This window comes from Diabrotica undecimpunctata, chromosome 3, assembly GCF_040954645.1.
Source record: "Diabrotica undecimpunctata isolate CICGRU chromosome 3, icDiaUnde3, whole genome shotgun sequence".
In the NCBI taxonomy this organism is placed as follows: Eukaryota; Metazoa; Arthropoda; class Insecta; order Coleoptera; family Chrysomelidae; genus Diabrotica; species Diabrotica undecimpunctata.
This window is the reverse complement of record NC_092805.1, coordinates 156108091-156125298: the sequence shown is the minus strand read 5'-3', so window position 1 is coordinate 156125298 and position 17208 is coordinate 156108091. Positions and strand designations below refer to the sequence as shown.

Here is a 17208-nt window from a genome sequence, read left to right as displayed (position 1 = left end):
AAGCATGTTCTAGCACCGTATTAAAAATTTTAGGTGACATTGGGTCTCCTTGTCTAACCCCCCGTTCTATTTTTATGCGATTACTGTTAGTATGTAATCTGACAGCGGTTGTTGCCTGCAGGTATATTTTGTATAATAATTTAGTATATCTATAATCTAGCCTGCATTCTTTAAGCGCCTGTAATATTTTGCTTAGCTCAACTGTGTCAAAGGCTTTGTGAAAATCGATAAATATTAGAACTAGAGGTTTATTGTATTCCACTGCTTTCTCTATTAGGGTTTTATACTTTGTATTTGGTCATTTGTTCCGTAACTTTTTCGGAATCCTGCCTGTTCCCTTGGTTGATAAGTCTCTAATTTTCTTTCCATTCTCTTAACTAGTATTCGCGTAAAAAACAAAATATATATATATATATATATATATATATATATATATATATATATATATATATATATGGCTGAGGAGGCTAATCGGTCTGTAATTCTCTAAATTTGCTTTGTCTCCTGCTTTGTGTAATAGAATCATAGTAGCGTTGTTCCAGTCTGTTGGAATATTGGCGCTGTGAAGGCAGATATTGAAAAGTTGTTTAATTTTTTCAAGTAATACATCCCCTCCAATTTTTAGTGCTTCTGATACTATTCCATCTTCACCCGGGGTTCGATTATTTTTCATTTTCTTCAGGGCTTCTTTGATTTCTGATTTTGTTATATCGGGCATTAAATCTGACCCTTGGTTTAATACCCCAGTTTTTAGTGTAATTGGAGGTTCCGTATTGTTATCTTTTTTTCTTGATCTATATAACTCTGTGTAGAACTCTTCGACTATTCTTAATATTTCATCTCTGTTCGTTGTTTCTTCTCCAGTGCTGTTTCTCAGTTTGTTAATTTCTATTTTCCCCTTTTGTACGCTCCTCTTCAAAACTTTCATGTTCTTATTTTGCTCTATTGCCTGGTTTGTTTTGTCTACATTGATGTAGTGATCAGATGTAAAAGTTCATATTTTTCAGGTTGCCTCATAATGTGACCGAGGTATTCCAGCCGTCTCTTTATTATATGAAGAACTTTTTTACAAAACTGCGTAAATCCATTTCCGGCTAAAATACATTTTTTGTTGAATTTCGAGAATTTGATCTGCCTTAGATCTTGTGTATAAGTCTCATGTGTTAAAAGTTAGGTTAGGTTCTATCTCATTCCGTGACTGAAGAGAAAAAAAGATGTCCTTCATTTATTGCAAACCCACTTTGGACAAAATTCGAAAGAGATCCCTGATCTTCATTGGTATATTAATGCTCTTATGCCAAAATGATGAGCCAAAAAATGTTCACATCTAAATTTTTTGTACTCCTCATTTTTGTTTTGTTTGAGTGGGTACCGTTTAATATTTTTTATTTCTAAGATATTGTTAGTTTGACAAAAGTTAATATCACGTATTACAAACCGCGATATTTCCAACAGACACGTGGCTATATTTTGTTAATGCAAATCAATAATATTAATTAACGTTTTATTTCTCTAAATCTAACCTCAATTGATTACGTTCTCTGAAATTTCGAAAATTTTAGTACAACAGCTGCAGCACGTTTTTACGTCTCCTGAAAATTTTTAAAAAGTGGATTTATGCCGTTTTGTAAAAAAGCTCCTCATATTGATCAGTTGTGTTGTTTGGTTCAGGCGTATGAGGATTTGATTTTATTTTCAATGTGCGGTGTTTAATTTTGTATATTATTAATAACTATCTAACTAACTTGGCTATCCTAATGGATAGCCAAGCGGGCTGGGCGGCTGGCTTCTCCTTCGCTTCAATGCGAGAGATGTCAGTTCAATCCCCAGCTCGGTGTACAGAAAACAAAAAGGCTATCGCAGCAGTTTAAAATTCTAAATGAATCTGCGGCTTAGTCTAGAATATGCTGATATCTGATCGGCCTATGGTGGAGCAGTACGGCAAGAGATAAAGGCTTGCGGCTCGGTGATACTCCTCCATAGATCCATACCGGAAGGGCGTGTGCCGCCTAAATACCGGGTATATATATATATATATATATATATATATATATATATATATATATATATATATATATATATATATATATATATATATTAATAACAGTACGCAAAATTCTGAGTATAATTTCAATTAAGTTTTGTGTATTTTTGCACTGTTTACGTTGTACTTTATTTTTACTGGTAATTTTTAGGGTACGTTTATTAATATAAAAATAAGAAGAATATAAAACGAAATCGGTCTTATTTTTGACTTTTTCTAGAAGGAACTACGTTTTTTATCAAAATAAGATGCACCAGCAAATTCGTCTAAATTTGTTGCAACAGTTTTGGCAAAATACACCGTTAAGTAAGTCCTATGTTCTAATAATTCGCTTAAATTCTTCTGAGTAAAAGCAAGTTATTCGCTTCACTCATTCGGTCTAATCTTTTCTATAAGCAGAGATCCTATACTTCCAAGCATGTTTCCGTAATATTAATTGTACTATAATTTACAACCGTTTCTCTAAATCAGCTTAACACAAATTATAATCATTTTCACCTGTAGGTGTTGTTGGTATTCGATTAGTATATAAATTACTTTTTTAGACAATGTACATAGATTATTGAATATTTTTTAAAACAATATCCGTTTAAACTTCCTCGTTTTTATTGAGTTCTATTAGCGTTTCGTATACGAGTCAGTAATATTTAATTTGAGTTAATACCGGAATCACTGAGTCGTAAAATAACCTAATCATTGAACGTAATTAGCTCTAGTAATAAATGGCTTTAAATTGGTATAATTATACAAAACTAAGTCTTAAGGTGTTCAAACAAACCGACAGTAAAAAAGAAAACTTTACTAAACACTTAGTGTTTTAACTATACCAGAGAAAATAGAATTAATTAGAAAATTTATATAAGCATCGGTTTAAAACGTTCAGCATCTTCAGATTTTCGATCTCCAGTTATCTCTATCATTCCAGGTAGCTATCTCTATTCCTTAATCTCTCAAATCGAATCCTCTCTAACTTTTTTTGCGCGGTTTCTTCTTCAACCTGGTGTCCATTCTATTTGTTTGGCAAGTCTCGTATTGGGAATCCTTTGTAGTCAAACCAGATTAACTGTTTGTCCTTCATGGGTTATTGTGTTTATAGTACTCCGGTTCAACAGTATATATATATATATATATATATATATATATATATATATATATATATATATATATATATATATATATATATATATATATATATATATATATATATATATATATATATATATATATATATATATATATATATATATATATATATATATATATATATATATATAGCAAAAATACGGTTGTAAAATAGGTGTTTCCATACATTTACTGTATTTACTAATATTTCCACGTAACAATAACGAAAAGGAACACTTCAGTTAAAGTTTGTTTAGCAGAAAGCACTTCAATTAGTGCGGTCGTAACTATTATTAAATTTATCTGACTTGGCCCATTGTTAAGACCGGTCCGGAGCGATAAGCAAAGGAGGTAGACAGAGTTGGTCTTTTGATAATTAACACTGACTAGACGGTACCCCTATAATACAGCAAAGGATCCACAAAATTTACAATAATTACGACGACAAAAATATATTGCTTTGCTTATATACCCGAAATTAATGTTTTCAAATGAGTTTTAAAATAAATCAAATCTATTTTAATTGCTAAGATTATAGAAAAACATTAATAATAATTTGTGGTTCTGAAAAGAACCGTTTTTTTAATCGTAACATTTGTAGATTTGATGACAGTATCACTCCACACATAGCTCTGTTTCGCCATCGCTATCCTCATCAAAATTAATTATGATCGGTTCAATTATATTATGATCTACGTGAACATATGAATTTTCTTTACTTATTACGTGTCGGACTGAATTTCTCCAACTACTTGGAAAATTATCATTGACACATTTTCTTTTAACTCTACAACAGTACTACTTAACGTTGGAGAAATATTTTGTGACCTCAAGTTAGACTTCAATTCGTGCCACATATGTTTTATGGGACTAAACATACAATAATAGGGTGGAAGCCACAGTATTCTATGTCCCATTTCCTCTGCCAATGTATCACGAACATATACTTTTTTTATAGAAAATGTCTTCAAAACTTCTAAAAGCTCTTGTTTTGTGTAACATTCTTCAAAATACATATCATTCGTCTCCATGTAATTTTGAATTTAATTTGCTTTGCATCTACAGATAAATGTTTCTTCTTTACCGGAACACTAAAAGAAGCCCCATCATTATTATCCCACGGGCGCCACATAATGATAGAAAACTTAATGAATAAAATGAGTAATACTACTTAACACTTCCCTTGATACATAAAGACAAACAAATTTTATCAAGAACTCGTATTTAAATACTGGTTGGTGTTCATCTCCATAAACTTATTATATAAATACCTGAAAACCACTGAAAAGGTGACAAGCAGACCCGTCGCGCACTACCCTCGAATTTGAAAAACCCTCTTATCAGTACAGTTTCGTCAATATAAGCCTTATTTGTATTAATGAAATTATAATGAGTTTGGATTGTACGCCATTAAATCAACAGTAAGAAATGAAGATTGACAAATTTGACCAGGAAACATATTTAAATTTTACCTGAAACCGGGCCTTTTATACTATTATCGGTTAACCCAGGATGTTTATAGTCGGTACTATTGAATTCAACCATTTACTGATAAACAAACTTTACGCTAATTTTTCTATGATCCCCTTCGAGAGCCGTGAGACTTTATCGTGATGGAGGATCTTTTCATACTCGGTCTCTAATTCTGTGAGGTGGGCAAGACCGAGAGGAAACTAAGAACATCTGATATCAGATATCAGGCGACACCCAGCGTTCATTGGCATTCTTCCAGAGCCTCCAACATATCTCAAAATATTTTTCCCTTTTTAAAACGGTTTGTAAATATCTAGTTCAGATATTTGAAATCTACTGGAGTGATTCTATTGATACGAATTCATACATGGAATGTTTGATGAACCGTGCTCTTGTGCTTTATATATGGCTTCTCAATTTATCAAAGCGATAGCAAAGCTTTTGCTGAAATCTGTGAATCCTTTACAAATTTCGTATAGCTCAAAAAGACAGAACACTATAGCAGTAAATTGTTTTCGTTTATGCCCATCAACTGACTGACACTGTTCATTTTGTGGGATAGGTTAGGGAATTTTTTATTACGAAAGGGACCCGTTTAGGATCATTGAATCCTCTTCAGGCTAGAGTTGAACGTGTTGTTTGTAATGGACAAAAGCAGAACAGACCGACAAACACAACTGGGGTGGCGGTGTGTGTGGTGGAGCATCTGGGAGGCTGTTGAGATGTAGTCACTATTTGAATCTGAGGCGAGAGGCTTGTCTGGACAGGATCGTGTCTCTAGTTACTATTGTTCTTGTAGCCGTTTTTACGTCTATACCCAACTTCAAATCGAGTATATTGCACTAAAATTTTGTTATTGGGTGTTTTCGTTAACGGCCAGTCCTCGTCAGCTTTCGAAAGGCGGCCTGTCGTAGGTAGCCCAGTGTGTTAGCCTGACAGTAATGGGCGCTATCATTTCGATGTTACTTTGGCTCTGGCTCCGTCAGTCGCCTAGACAGCCCCATCCGACTCCAGATCCCGTGTCGTTCACAGTGCTTTGTTGTCGGCCGGGGATCCCAGCGAGGAGGATGCTTCGGTAGCAACTTACAACATTTCAACTTTACAGCCACTTACAGTGAATAAAATAGTACCTAAACCTTCTCTTCCATACATAAAAACTTCTGTTACATATCTGGTTTTAATGTGTAATTCGTTATAGAAATTTTCTTCATGGATTGTTTAGTGGACTCCTTAATTGATTGCCTAAGTGAAAAAAAGAGGTAGAGTGCCTACTTTTTTAATCTTTTATTAAGAACTATTCTCAGAATATAAATCACAGTTGGTTTACTTCATCTAAACCTCTTAAAAAAGTCTCTATCATTACAAAAATTAAAATGGTCGATTCTGCCTCAAATATATATTCTCGCACTCTCGCACTAAGTTTATAAGCATTAAATATCGTACTCTTCGATTTGATTAAATCTTCTAATACCGGATCCATGGTTTTCACTCAATACACAACGAACGCAACTTTCAATAAACAACGATATTTAGGTTATCTTTTTATTTCGCGATAACCTACAACATAATCAGCCCAGCCCTATTCTGTAACTACAAATCGAATAGAAATGCTGCAAATCGAATAGAGGTCAGCAAGTCGGATCGGAATTGTAGGAATCGGTATTCTGCAACTCATCTCGACCTCTACTATCGGAATGTTGTGTAGAAATTGATTTCGACTAAGACAAGCTCTGTCGAGATCAAGTTTCGACATCGAAATTGGTCTTGACGCGTGCGCATTGGTATCATTATTGTTTTGACATTTATTTGTTGATTTGTTGATATAAATTAGCGGTTAATTCATTTCTGTAGCTGCTTCATTTTTTAATCTGTGGTGTTATTTATTTAGATTTATTTAGATAAATTTTACTAAATAATTTAATTGCTCAGCAGATGTCTTTTTCTTTGGTGTTCCGATTGCCATTTTGTATTCTTGTAACGAACTTTTTAAACTTGACCAAAACAAATCAAAACTACTTGACGACAAACTTGAAATATAATCTTCTTTTTTGATGAATTTTTCGCGCGCACTAGCCTTTCCAGTAACACAGAACACTTATTTCTCTTTTTAGTGCGGGGTTGCCACCAACTTCTGACCGCGTCAAGTAGAAGTTGGCGTTTTCGATTTACACCGATTACGATGTGAGTTACAGAATGCCAATCCAAACACAAAAACGACGCGATAGATATCCAACATTCCTATTTCGGATAATTACGATTCGACTTGATCATTTCTATTCGATATTCGATTTGTTAAAAGTTACAGAATAGATCTGATTAACAGACTATAGTAAACTCAATTTTTCTTCCAGATAACTTCTCATTCGGTACTTTATTTGGCAAATAAATATTTTACATTTTATCTGTCAGATAAATTTATTCATGTCAGTTGGTAGTTCAGATTTCTTTCTTAGATGGCGTAGTTACCCTACCGGACAAACAGTTTGATTTGTCGTCATAGCCTTTTATATAGATAGATGACGAAATATAATAAATTTGTTTGATATCTATATTTGAAACGATTTTGGTTTAGTACACAGGATCGTCTCTGTATCTATTTTTTGCTACTCCTGTGCTGCCGTAATCTTTAGCTTTTTAAAATTCTCAATACGCCACACTTCTATATAGAAATATATGTATTCTACACTGTAGTGTTATTAAAGAAATGTTTCAAGATATTCGGTTCATGTCTTTGACGTCCCAAAGGCGTATCAGATAACGAGAAAGTAGTTTTAGATCTTAGAAACTTCTACACACGTATCCTTATTTTCCAAACTTACTGTGAAAGATTGTAGAAATAAGGAAATTGGTCTTTCGCTCAAACTTTGCAGTTTGTAGAGGTGAATATGCGACACAGTGCAAAAATTGTTGAATTAATAATCAAGATAACTCATTTGCCGATGATAAGTCATATATCTCTATCTGAATAATAGCTTATGATAGACTATAATGACTAGACTTCGGCAAATATGCAAATAAAAATGTAGAAAATATGCGCATAAATATGCACGTGTTTACCCGAAAATATGCAAATATTTTACAAAATATGCATACAAATAAATAAAAAAATCGTAAAATAGTAACAATTTTATTTAAAAAAAAAAGTGTACATAACTAAATATTTCCTACTATTCATTAAGATTTACATTTATTTTAAGTAACTACATCATTTTTAAGTATGAATAAACTTATTTAGAATTATGGTAACAATAAATGACCAAGTGGTGTTCAAAATTTTCTAACAAAAACTTGTGGCTTCTGTCTGAGTACATATATTTATATATGGAAAAACTTCGTTCAACATCAACTGATGTAACGGGAGCATTTTTTAAACTAACCAAAACATTTGGTTCTAAATTAATTGTTTCCGAAATATTTCCAGCTAGAACACTGACTACTTCAGAAAGAATATGGTAACCTTTATTTTTTTCCATAGTAGCTTCAAATTTTTTTAAAATATCTTTTCCAATATTACCTCTAACGTTCCGACAACATGACGCAAATTCTTTTATTAATGCTGTACTTTCGAACAATGACAGTTTTGGTGATTCTAACTGAGTAATTGTTTTTTGAACAAAACTAAAATTTGATTTTATAAATGAAAGTTCTTGTTGAAGCAAGTTACTCTGAAAAGTTTGTTTAGAATCCAAAAGAGATTGGGAACTTTCATCTGTTAACGTATCAATTATGTTCTTTATTTTAACAAAATGATCTGCATAAAAATTAGCTGCTTCTAACCATGTTCCCCATCGCGTTAAAATAGGTTGTGGTGGAAGAGGAATGTTAGGTAGCATTTCTTTATAAAGTTGAATTCTTATAGGAGATTTAAGAAATACTTTTTTGACACTGGATATCATGGTATTTACAAGAGGAAACTTTTTTCGTATTTCCTCTGCAACTCTGTTTAATCCATGCGCTACACAAGTATTAAATGTAAATACAGTACACATGTATTAAATCTGGGAAAAATATTTTTAAATTTTGTCCTGCTTTCACCATATAAGGAGCAGCATCCGATAAAATAAGCAGTAATTTATTAGAAGGAATAGTTGTCGGAAGAAAAAAAAGTTGCTAATGTTTCTTGTATAAAACGCGAAATTGTTAAAGCATTTGTTTTCTCAAGTTGCTGGCATGAAATAAGATGAGATTTTGGTAAGGTATCTTCTTTAAGAACACCAATCAATAAATGAACAATATACTTTCCTGAGGAATCAGTGGTTTCGTCTACAGATATGTAAAAATAATTATCTGCAATTTCTTCCTTAATATTAATTAACACCGACGAGTATAGCCCGTTCACATTATTTCTTCTTAGAGACCGATCACTTGGAACATTAAGTTTGCAATATTTTTTTAGAAACGAACTAAAATTTACATTTGCTAATTTTGAAAGCGGTATGTTTGCAGACACTAATGCGCGACACAAGTCTTCATTAAAAGTTTCTTGCTCATCTAATTTTTTTGAAGTAGATTGGAAACATTTAGCCATTGAAGTTTGATGTTTTCCTCCTATTTTTCCTTTTTTTGCAATGTGTGAAGCAGTTCTCACATGTTGGTCTATCTGAAATTTCTTCTCACATGCTATCTATAAATAAAAATAAAAACCTTTATTTTAACCCAACCTTTAAAATATAAAAATATACAAGGTGTTTTTGGTTAATCAAATAACTGGTTTGAAAAAAAACACTCGCTAAGTGTTTTAAATGCAGTATTAATCCACAAATTAGTTTTTGTTACTAACCATTAGTACATCATATAACTTATTTTAAAATTCAACAAAAGTTTTTTTTTTGTTAATTCAATTACAATAAAAATAATTGTGTTTTAGAATAGCTGACTTCATAAAAAAAAGTAAAGGTGAAAAATGTTTCTAAATACACACCATTGTATTGTACCATGGACAATTTTTTCTCACTAAAGGAAGCTATTTTTCATTTAAAAACAACCTACGAGTACTAAATTTCAAGTAAATACGTTTATTGGTTTTAAAGTTATTGTTGTTATTAACTAAAAGAATTTAATTTTTTTTAATTTTAACACCCTGTATCTCGAAAAGTAAATAAGTTTGACCCCTAATTAACTATATCGTTTTGTTCAATTTTTCGAGAAGTATCTACAGTCAAACGTTGTAAGTGTCATTTGGAAACACCCTGTATGTATGAAATATTAGATATTTAATAGAAAATATTAGATACTTACAATTTTGCCATAGACTGAACAGTAGATTTTTCCCATATCCATAGACAGCTCTTTATAAGGTTTAATCCAAGTTGAAGCACTGGTTGTTTTAGGCATTATAAAATCACAATCTTCCTTTTTGTTACGCACAACGAGTGTTTACGCTTTGAATATCAAAACAAAAATGATTTACAAATCTGAGCATCAAATTAGAAATGTTTAGGTACCTAATTCAATAAACTGGGAGATTGTGGAAAATCGCTAAATTAGGAACAAAACTATTAGCCGTTTACCTGCTGTTAAGATACAATAAATTGTAGATAGATTTGGGGATTAGATCATAAAATGCAAATGAGCGAACCCTTAGCGATTATCCAATAACTGAATGCCTCAGTGACCGACACTTTCTAAGAATGTTGAGGGCTACTTAAATTGATCTTCTTTGAAATTGTAAATGTTTTGTACCTGTAGAGATTACGTACTTAGATCATTTCTTGATTAAAATGACTACAAAATTTTATACAAGAATTGCAGAACACAAACCAAAATATTCTGCTTTGTTTATTAAATGTCAATAACTGATGACCTTCTTTGTTAAATGCATTTTGCTTCTCAATCAGACCAGGTGAAATTTTTCCCAAAACTTTAGGACCATACGTTATTACTAGACTTCGGCAAATATGCATATTGCATATTTTGCATATTGTGCATATTTTATGCAAATATTTCATATTTTGGCATATTTGTATAAAAGTTTGCATAAAGTGCATAAACGTTCAGATTTTTATACAAGAATTGAAATAAATTGGTATGTTTAAAAATTTTCAAATACAGTATAAAAATCTGAACTTTTATGCACTTTATGCAAACTTTTATACAAATATGCCAAAATATGAAATATTTGCATAAAATATGCACAATATGCAAAATATGCAATATGCATATTTGCCGAAGTCTAATAATGACTATTAAAAAGGCGAGAAATCAAAACTGTGACCCAGCAAAACATTTTCGAATATATGTTGTAATACAGAATGAGGTGAGCCTAGATCAGGGCTCCCGATGTAACTGGAGGAAAATTACACTTTCTGAGATTTGTGATTTTGCCTGTGCGTATATTTTCTTGCTAAAACGAACGTTTAGCAAGGAAATAATAATTTTAGCCAAAACCATATTTCCCTAAAAGTCGATTCCACTTCCGAAATAACCCTATTTTCAATCGAAATTGTGGATTTATTTTCATTAAAGATAATAAATAGTATTAAATTGCCCAAGAAAATCGCTTCCGAACAATATCTAATATCCTGTACTACGTATAACTAACTCATAGAATTAGTACACAGCCGGAGCCGCACTCTTCGATATAATTTGCTAAAATTTTTAATCTCTTGCACATTTCGAAGTGGGAAATATTCTGGAGACTTTAGTTGGACCTTCCGCATCCGAGTTTGAATTTGTATCATTACGAGTTGTCTGACGAGACAGGGATGCCGAAAGAACCGTTATAACACTTTATTGATACCGATTCAAACGCAGAAAGTTTGACTAATTTCTACTCCAACGCCAACGCCATATATTTGGTTTTTTAATATATGAGTATAGTAGTAGTAATAGGATAAAGGCATTCATGATAATCAGGATATCTTAGTTAGATATTATTCTACAGTAAATGCAGTTAAAGTTTATTTATCGAATGCTACTTTTTAAACAATGCACTATTTACCACGTTCTAATTTATCAGGCCGAAAGGATAACAATCTCCGCAACATAATTGCAAAAGACAACTTTTCCATTTTACTGATATTTGTTGCATGCCGTGACTTCCGTGCCACCAGGGATAATATCCTCGATGTATGCAATTTTATACTTTGTCATTCGATCTATTAAGACTGCTTATAGAATCCTTTCAATGTAGCTGAATGATCTTTAACTATTTAATCAATTTTCCAAGTTTTAAATTATCTCTGTTACAATATACAGTTATTTTTAGGATTACATCTATTGCGGAGACAATACAAGCGTTGTTTTGTTTTTAGATCAATCAATTCAGTTTAACGTAATACTGATTCTTGGTACGGGATCATATTCTATCGGAGCATAACACGGAAAAAACTTTTATAAAAATTGTAGTTTTAAAGATTATTCAAATTAAAAGTTAGTTGCGTCACCCAATGCGTTTAATTAGGATGATAATAAATAGTTTGTGATTTGGTCGGACAATAATGATAGAATAAACAGTTCAGTAATTTGGAAAAATTTTCAAGATCATTTAGAACATTTTTAAAACATGTCTACTTACACGTTCCAGCCCAACAAAGTTATCCGGATACTAAGTTTATTTTAAGTAAAAAGTATTAGAGAAATTTAAATTCCAATTAATGTTTTTTAATGTATGTTCAATAACAAATCATAAAATAAAAAACAAGTTCCAAAATATTGATTAATTTAACAAATAGAAATTTACAAAAATTTTTTATTCCAGAGTAAGTTATTTTTCAAATCGAACCATAAAATAATTCTAAAATATGGATATATAAATCGAGTATTTCCTCCTCGAGCTTGTATAATAGCTCTCATCCTTTCTGTCATAGGCTGGATCAAAGCTCAAAGTAACAATCTCTTTTTATGGTATTTGTTCTCACTCGTTTACCAGCGCCTGTGCTACTGCTACCACAGTATACTCACCATAATTTTGTCTAACTACTCTTCTCAAGTTGTCCCACAAATGCTCTTTGGAGGTAAGGCCTGGGCATCTAGGAGGCCATTCCAGTACCCGAATACCTACATCTAAAGAATTGCATTGATTGATTTAATACTGCGCAGAGATCAAATCTTAACGTAAAATATTTTATAACACATCTTACTTTATACATATTACTTAATCATATAATTATAGCTTTGGCTGCTTATGAGTAAATATGTTTTTTCTAGTTTTCTCTTTAGAACCAGTAGTAATATTTTCCCACACATAACTGTTAATGCTGAATACGATCAGTCTTCAGTTCTTTTCTGTATCTGTTGCAGTTTTGGACGGACGGACTGACAAACGGAGCACACAAAACTATAGGATAGGAAATATTTTTTTAAATTTTATATCGATAGAATACGGTTATAATTTGTAGTTAATCTATTATAATTTGTAGTTAACCTAGTTGGAACGGATTAATTCTTTGAATAGATGAAACAGAAGTCAAATAGATTTGACAGAATTGATGAAACGATTCCATGCATTCTGGAAATTCTCTCCTGGCACTTGTTGCATCTGTATCTTGTTCTGCGTTTGCAATTACTTTCGTGACATCGTGGTGGATTTTTGTAGCCCATTTTTATTTAATAGTCTCCCACTCCATTCAATCGAACTTCAGGTGCCAGTTTAGTGCGCATCTTTTTCTTTTTTTGGAGCAGAATTTTCGGATGAGGATCTTCCTCATTTTCTTGCATTTCCATTTAATTTAATTAAAGTCTTCTTACCAGAGAAAGATAAAATCATATCAAATCATAACAAAAAGGTTGTTGACTGCCCATCGTAGCACTGTAATGTTGTTTTCAGATGTTGTCACGGAACATGGAGCTACCTTTTTTATAAAAAATCCTAGCATCCGTCAGTTTTTCGCTAGCTTTGTGGATTTTTTTAACCCTGACAGTTCCTACTACATGTATATCTGCATTTTTTAGGTAGATGAGTAATGGTCTAGAAGTGAATAGATTGTCCAAAAATATTTTGTGATTGAGACCTTCTAATCCTGAACACAGCCTCACAACTGTATCACCAATGATACCCAATTCTGGTTTATTTTTATTTTTTGAGGACTGGTACATTTCAAATTTAGATACATAGCCATTTGGCGAAGCTCTTACCCATACTTTAAATCCCCATTTATTGGGTTTAGATTTGATATATTACTTATTTCTACTTCTTCTTTGAATGGAATTATCATTTTATCGATAGTTATAGTGAGGAGCCTGTCAACCCTTTGACAGGTTCGAAACGGATACCCAGGTTTCACCGTGTAACGAAAATTTTAAAATAATGCAAAACTACACATATACATAACTAATGAAGGTATTTTAAAATGGTCAAGTTCATTATTATCAATGCTTCTTCTGAATCATTTAGTGATATAGCACGCCTATACTTGTCCAACATGTTTCAGCGAAACTGTTTTCAAAGAGCTCTTTTTAATTATACGCCAATATAACGATACTCTTATTCAAATCCCCTTTGTAGCATTATACTTAATCAACGTAATTTGTTTTACAGGGTCGGCAGCAACTAGTGGAGCCGACGGAGATTACCAATTGGTACAGCACGAGGTGTTGTACTCCATGACCAACCAGTACGAGGTGCTCGAGTTTTTAGGCAGGGGCACGTTCGGACAAGTGGTCAAATGTTGGAAGAAGGGCACCAACGAAATCGTCGCTATCAAGATTCTGAAGAATCATCCTTCGTATGCCAGACAAGTAAGTTAAAAATCGTATTGTTTTCGTAGATAAGAAATTATTTGAATATTACTTACGGTTTTCAAAGGTTCCAGTTAATAATATTTTTAAAAAAATGATAAAACTATAATCAAAAATTTATCTCTCGTAATATTTTATTCATTTTTGGACATAAAGCTGTCCTTGTCCATGTCACTGGTTTAATACCAGTGTTCTTGTCATTAATTTTTTTTCTGCTTGTTTCTTAAGATCGTCATTATTTTTCTACTGTCATCTACTTCTTCCTCTATTATATTCCGTCTACGGTCTTTTGCCAATATATTATCATCATTTTGTAGAATAGTACAACCTTTTTCATTAACTTTTGCTCCTTGTCCTGTAAACTCTTACACTTTTGCCATGCTTCATTCGTTTCTTTTTCAATAGTTTAAGTTTTATATTTTATGTAGGTGTTACAATTTGCCTATTTTATCAATTATCAATACATTTTTGAAACGTAAATGAACACACGGATACCGATCAAATATATTTTTTAATATATTTTGGATTAATGGATATACTGACCTTTTGACTACTGTTGACTGATTTTGTATTTAAATTCAATTACAGATCTCTTTTTCGACTTTGTTCCTTAACACATTTGATCCTTCAACATTTCTTTGTTGAAAACACACTTTTTTTAAATTTACATGTTAACCCCTTACTGCATTTTTTTGTTTTTGTTAAAAAATATGGCTGACTTTTTTTGAAAACATTTATATCGTGAAACTTGTCTTTTTCCTTTACACTCAGGAAATTTGCATCTCTGACGCTTTTTATACCATACAGGAAGATGTCCCACATTATCGCGACGAATTTCTTGTTCATTTGCGCAAAAGGATATTCCCCTTTTTTAATCTAGCTGTGCCTGCAATGGGTCTGCCTCGCTTTTTTTAACTCAAGTTTGAATTCAACTAGTGCCCAATAGTCGTCAAAATTCCTGCTAATTAACGTTCGTCTTCACAATATCCAACTATTACAGCACAAAAATGGAAAAAAGCTAATTTTGTTGACCTTATAAGTATCCTATGAAACCCCAACATCGAGTCAAGGAGATAAACACCTCCCATATAGTTTTTGTTTACTTCCATACATTTAGGAAGGATATAATCGAGGAATCATAATATACTTTTTTCTTTTCTGCAAAACCTCTTGTCACCATCGAACGACCCATCAGAAACGGTGGGTGCAATGGGTAACAATATAATCTCCGAAAGTTGGGAATCAATGTACAACAATAAATCTAACAACTTTCTTTGGGAGCCAATTGTTAGGCCTCGTCTAGCTTAGTACCTCAGGTGTGAGAACGTCTATCTTAAAATGTAAATCTGAAGGATGAGTTTGGCTGGGACAAATAAATCAAGATATCTAATCATATTTGTTGTACAAAAAGATATGTAATTGAAATTTTAATATGAAATAAAAAAAACAAGCAAATCCTGCCTAAAGCTTTACAGAAACTTGAAATTGACACTTATGGCTTCATGTGGTTGACAGACCAACTTGCTGATGTCTTCTGATATTGGCTGAATGGGTTGTGCATGAGTGTCTTTCAGGTTGGTGGAGATGTCGGGATCGAGCCCGTTGTAGTTCTAAGCAACTATTGAGTTCTACATATCTTCTATGCTGCTGTAGTTTTCATACCTCTGTATGGTGCACCCTGAGATTTTTAGAAAGTTCCACCCAACAAGAGAGAACAGGAAAATTTTATTCAGGCCAAGAAAACTAAAATAATAAATCTTGAGTTAGCGGCTGCATATGTTTTAAAATATTTCCTTGCTATATGAAGATTGAAAATAATTACAATATTAAATAGAAAATAGCAAATTGGCAAGGATAAAATAAATATAGTTATTATTAAATAAATTAGTTAAATTATATTACAGATACTCTCTGCTTATGAGACGAACTATAAGGTTAAAATAAACGTGTGCAGTGGAGATTATGTATGTATAAAATATGAAATTATAAAAAGACAGATACAAAAAAATTGATTAACTAGAAATGTACTCACCCCAGAAAAGATTTACCCACACCTAGTTCTATCTCCTCCTTCCCTAGTTCATTAGGTGTGTTGTTTAATTCTTCTAAGGTGCTTGAACCGTGGTATAGAATAAAATCCATAATATAACAAAACACCCCTTATAGGATAAAAAATTTGTAACCCCATTTGTGCGGCTTGCTTTTGATGTACTGACGTAAATTTTCAGCTCGTGTTCCATCAATAGAGTATTGATTTTCAGTGTAAACCTTAAGTTTTCTCAAACTTTTTTTCATAGCGGACGTATTTTGAAAAACCTATCTGTTATAGTTATCTTGCATATTATATCTTGCAGCTTATTCGATACATGTTCCACTGGCCCAATATTGTTCATAGGAAGAACGATCTATTATACCCATTATCAACAAAATTGACCAAAAATCTGTTATCTCATCAGGATCAGTACCAATGCTTGTGCCTTTTATTTGAGTACTATACAAATTTGTCTGCTCAATTATGTATTCTAAAATATCTAGTGAGAACAGTTTGGTAAAACACTCCAATGGAGAAAGTAGTTCCTCATTTATTTTAGAAGCAAACTTAGTGTCTCTTTCATTTTGGGTTAAGTCGTTTTTCGTCCAGTTGAATGCTATTCCTGGCTTTTCATTTTTCTAGGAGTTTGATCAGCAGCTTCAGGGTCGTTTGTTAAATTTTCTAAAACAAAAATTGGAATAAGAGTTAGCTCCTAAAGTTTTATGTGTATTTTACCTGTAGTTTGTGTCCTTATTTGATGAACATGCTTCGCTGGCAATAAATTCTCAGAAGAATCGGTGTGCTCAGAGTCTCTTGGTATTATATCTGAATCATCATCTAAAATTATTCAAATAGTATT

At 32.2% G+C, this 17208-nt stretch overlaps 1 protein-coding gene across 3 annotated transcripts in view; it reads left to right on the top strand.

Moving 5' to 3' along the window:
• The window catches only part of Hipk (Homeodomain interacting protein kinase), a 202960-nt gene that overhangs the window by 100255 nt on the left and 85497 nt on the right, over window positions 1-17208 (top strand). For all 3 annotated transcript variants that reach the window (XM_072527266.1, XM_072527267.1, XM_072527265.1), the window contains exon 4: window positions 14118-14317. In XM_072527266.1, the coding sequence (XP_072383367.1) occupies window positions 14118-14317 (200 nt within the window). The remainder of the gene's footprint in view (window positions 1-14117; window positions 14318-17208) is intronic.